The sequence below is a fragment of the Neopelma chrysocephalum genome, unplaced genomic scaffold (genome assembly GCF_003984885.1).
Source record: "Neopelma chrysocephalum unplaced genomic scaffold, ASM398488v2 Primary Assembly neopelma1_97160, whole genome shotgun sequence".
NCBI classification, from domain to species: Eukaryota; Metazoa; Chordata; class Aves; order Passeriformes; family Pipridae; genus Neopelma; species Neopelma chrysocephalum.
The window spans coordinates 1-4,749 of NW_020925801.1; the positions used below are offsets into that span (position 1 = coordinate 1).

The 4,749-nt window shown below is 64.6% G+C and overlaps 1 protein-coding gene across 1 annotated transcript; it reads right to left on the bottom strand.

Moving 5' to 3' along the window:
• Positions 1-6: 6 nt before the first annotated feature.
• MAPK7 (mitogen-activated protein kinase 7) lies at positions 7-4,115 on the bottom strand. The gene is made up of 6 exons (XM_027671730.1): positions 3,932-4,115; positions 2,025-3,352; positions 1,067-1,443; positions 971-1,036; positions 769-896; positions 7-169 (listed from the first exon to the last, which is right to left on the bottom strand). The coding sequence occupies exons 2-6, from the start codon at positions 3,331-3,333 to the stop codon at positions 22-24; spliced, it is 2,028 nt and encodes a 675-aa protein (XP_027527531.1). The 5' UTR covers positions 3,334-3,352; positions 3,932-4,115; the 3' UTR covers positions 7-21.
• Between the last annotated feature and the right edge of the window lie 634 nt (positions 4,116-4,749).

Below are 4,749 nucleotides of genomic sequence, written 5' to 3' on the forward strand. Positions count from 1 at the left end.
CGGGTCCTTTACCCCCCCGGGTCAGGGCTCGGGGAGGTCGTCGGCCAAGAGCATCGGGGATCCGAGCTGGAGGTCGCGCTGGAGGCTCTCGAGGGCCGCGGGGCTGAGCCGATGAACCTCCAGCCAATCGGCCAAGAGCGACGCCGACAGCGGCGCAGAGTCCCCCTGGCTGAAGGGGGGGAGGGAGGGGGCTCAGGGGGTGGGGGCGGCGCGGCGAGGAAAGGGGAGAGTCATACGACTCAACCCCAACTCAACGAACCCAACCCAACCCAACAAACTCAAACCCCAACTCAACAAACCCAACCCAACAAACCCAATTCAATCCGAGCCCAACCCAACCCAACAAACTCAACCCCACTCAATCTGAGCCCAACCCAACCCAAGAAACTCAACTCAACCCAATCCAACTAAACCCAAACTCAACAAACCCAACTCAACTCAATCCAAACCCAACCCAACCCAACAAACCCAACCAAACTCAATCTGAACCCAACCCAACAAACTCAACCCCAACTCAATGAACCCAACCCGACCCAACAAATCCAACCCAACAAACCCAACCCAATTCAACTCAAACCCAACCCAACTCGACCCCAACCCAACTCAACCCCAGCTGACCCCAAACCAAACCAGACCCAACCCAACTCAACAAATCAACCCCAAAACAACTCAAACTCCTCAACTCAAACCCGACTCAACCCAACAAACCCGACCCAAACCCAACTCACCCAACCCAACCCAACAACCCCAACCCCCCCCGAGGCTCACCTGTCCTTGGGGTCCCCCACCATGTCGAGCGATTGGCTGAGAAACTCCTCCAGGTCGAAGCCGACGCCGTAACCGGCGCCGCTGCCCTTGGGGGTCACCGGGAACACGGGGGGCAGCGGGTCCTCCACCTGTGGGCGGGGCGGTGAGAGGGGCCGTGGCCACACCCGGGCCCCGCCCCCGCCAACACCCTGCACCCACCCACCTGGGACTTGGAGAGCTGCTGCGTCACCGTGGCCACATCGGGGTCGGTGGGGGCGGGGCCGGCGGGGGCGGGGCCGGTGGGGGCGGGGCCGGCGGGAGGCTCCGCCCAGGCCTCGGGGCCCGGCCACGCCTCGGGGGGCGGGGGGGCGGCGCAGGGCGGGGGTCCGGGGGGAGGGGCGGGGGGCGGGTCGGGGGCATGGGGGGGCGGTGCCGGGGGGCGGGTCTGGGGCGTGGCCCCGTCGCGCATCTTGGTCCAGCGCTCCAGGAGGTGCCGGTCGTCGTCGGTGAGGACCAGCCCCTGCAGCCCCTCCCCCCGGGGGCGGGGCTCGCGCCGCTCCCGCTCCCGCTGCTTCTTCTCGCGCTCCTTGGCGCGTTCCTGGCGCCGCCGACGCTTCTCCTCCCGCTCCCGCTGCCGCTCCGCCGCCGTCACCGGCTTCCGGCCCTCGGGGGCCTCGGGGGCCGCGCAGGGAGGGTCTGGGGGGTGGAGGAACCAAGGGGGGGGCGGCAAAGCCAAGGGACATCAAACAAGGTGAAGGCGACCGGCGCGACTCAACACAACTCAACTGAACCCCAACTCAACCAATGCAACTCAACACAACTCAACCCCAACCCAACCAACTCAACCAATCTCAACCCAACCAACCGACCCCAGTCCAACCAACTCAACCCAACTCAACTGAAACCAACTCAACTGAACCCAACCCAACCAACTCAACTCAAGCCAACTTAACCCAACCCCAACTCAACCAACTCAACCCAACCCAATCAATCTCAACCCAACTCAACCCAACCCAATCAATCTCAACCCAACTCAACCAACTCAACTCAACCTAACTCAACCCACCCACCCCAACTCAACTCAATCAATCCCAACCCAACTCAGCCAAACTCAACTCAACCCAACTCAACCCAACCAATCACAACCCAACTCAACCAATGCCAACTCAACCAATGCCAACTCAACCCACCCCAACCTCACCCACCTTCCCCAGCCCACAAGCCCTGGGGGCAGCCACCCCTCCCCCCTTTAGGCCCCCCGGGCGCCCCCTCCCCACCTTTGCTCTTGTTCCTCATGGCCGACTTGAGCAGCGCCGCCTTCAGCGCGGCCTTGGTGTCGTCGGAGATGGCGCCGTCGCGCTTGGGCGCCGGGGGGGCCCCGCCCGGCTCCGCCTTCACCCGCGGCGAGTCCATGGGGCAGTCGGGGGCGGGGCCGGGGCTCGGCATGTCCACGTCGGCGCAGGGCGGCCACGCCGGGCCGGGGGGGGCGTTGGCCACACTGGTGTTGGTCATGGTGACGTTGGCCACGTTGGCGTTGGCCATGTTGACATTGACCATGCTGACGTTGGCCATGTTGATGTTACTGTTGGCCATGTTGGCGTTGGCATTGGCCATGTTGACGTTAATGTTGGCCATGTTGGTGTTGGCATTGGCCACGGTGATGCCGGCGTTGCCCACGTTGACGTTGGCCACGTTGATGTTGGCGTTGGCCATGTTGACGTTGGCCATGTTGACGTTGGGCACGTTGACCCCCCCGTTGGCCACCCCGCCCCCCACCCCGCCCCCGCCGCCCGAGGGCGCGAGGGCGATGTGCCGCCGGATGCCGTCGCGCCGGGCGTGGAAGTCGGCGATCTCGGCCACGATGGCCGCCTTGATCTCCTCCTTGGTGAGCGCCTGGCGGTCGAAGGCGAAGTCGAAGGCGGGGACGCACTCGGGCTCGTCCTCGGGGTCGTGGTACTTGGCCAGGAAGGGGTGGCGCAGCGCCTCGGCCACGCCCACCCGCTCGCGGGGGTCGAAGCGCAGCATCCGGCCCAGCAGCGCCAGCGCCGCCGGCTCGGCCGCGCCGAACAGGCTCTCCCAGGGCACGGGCGGGCGCGGCGGGAGGCTCTGCACGTAGGCCCGCACCCGCTCGGCGCCGATGGCCGCCATGACGCCGGCGGGCGGCGTCCCCAGCACCGCCATGATCAGCTGCAGCTGGTGCACGTAGTTGCGGCCCGGGAAGAGCTGGCGCCGGCCCAGCATCTCGGCGAAGATGCACCCGACCGACCACATGTCGATGGCGCGGGTGTAGCGGTGCAGCGACAGCAGCAGCTCCGGCGCGCGGTACCAGCGCGTGGCCACGTACTCGGTGAGGAAGGCCTTGGCCTGGCGGGGGTCGGCGCCCAGCCCCCGGGCCATGCCGAAGTCGCCGATCTTGAGCTCGCAGTTCTCGTTGACCAGCAGGTTGGAGGGCTTGAGGTCGCGGTGCAGGACGTTGGCCGAGTGGATGTACTTGAGGCCGCGCAGCAGCTGGTACAGGAAGTACCGGACGTGCTCCAGAGTCAGCGGCTGCGACGAGTGGATGATCTGGTGCAGGTCGCTCTCCATCAGGTCCAGCACCACGTACCTGGGGGGGGGGGGCAACGGGAGGGTTGGCCACGGTCACGTTGGCCGTGTCGATGGCCTTGACCACGTTGAGCTTGGCCACGTTGACGCTGACCATTGACATTAATCAAGTCGACGTCGACCGTGTTGATGTTGACCATTGACATTGGCCAAGTTGACCTTGACCACGTTGATGTCAACTGTTGACATTGGCCATGTTGACCTTGGCCACATTGACCGCTGACCTCGACCATTGACATTGGCCATGTTGATGTTGACCATTGACCTTGACCCCTGCCATTGACCTCATTGACCTTGGCCACATTGACCATTGACCACGTTGACCGTAGACACTGACCATTGACTATTGACCTTGACCATTGACCTTGACTATTGACCACATTGATCATTGACTACTGACCTTGACCGTTGACCTTGACCACTGACTACTGACCTTGACCGTTGACCCCGTTGACCGCTGACCATCACCATTGCCCTCATTGACCTCGGCCACACCAACGCCCCCAGTTGACCCATTGGGTTCCATCCCACGCGCCCTCCGGCCCCCCCAGAGCCCCCCGGGCCCCCCCGGGGGACGCACACGGAGCGGAACTCGCCGTAGGGCCCCGTGGGCCGCAGGATGTCCTTGATGCCGATGATGTTGTCGTGCTTGAAGTGCTTGAGGATCTTCAGCTCCCGCAGCGTCCGCTTGGCGTTGGTCACCACGTCGAAGGCGTTCGGGATCTTCTTGATGGCCACCTGTTGGCCTGGGGGGGGCGGGAGACCCCAAAATTACCCAAAAACGGAGGCCAAGTGACCAGGAACCCCAAAATGTCCAAAAGTGGGGGCCGGGTGCTCGGGAGACCCCAAAATGTCCAAAAATGGGCTTCAGGTGACCAAGAACCCCAAAATGTCCAAAACCGGGGGCCGGGTGGTCAGAAGACCCCAAAATTACCCAAAAATGGGGGTCCAGGTGACCAGGAACCCCAAAATGTCAAAAAACGAGGGCCAGGCACTCAGGAGACACCAAAATGTCCAAAAAAGGGGGGTCCAGGTGGTCCTCCCCTGTGTTCCCCCTCATCCCCCCTGTCCCCGTGTCCCCCCCCCGTGCCCCCCCCTTTCCCGGGTGCCCCCCCCCGTCCCTGTCCTCTCCCCAGTGTCCCCCCAGTGTCCCCCCCGTCCCTCTCCCCTCACTGGTGTCCCCCCTGTCCCTGGTGTCCCCCTCATGTCCCCCTGTCCCCTCCCCAGTGTCCCCCCACCTCCTCTCCATGTCCCCCCCATGTCCCCCCTGTCCCCGGTGTCCACCCCGTGTCCCCCCATGTCCCCCTGTCCCCCGTGTCACTGTGTCCCTCCCCAGTGTCCCCCCCGTGTCCCCCCTGTCCCTGGTGTCCCCCCCATGTCCCAGTGTCCCCAGTATCC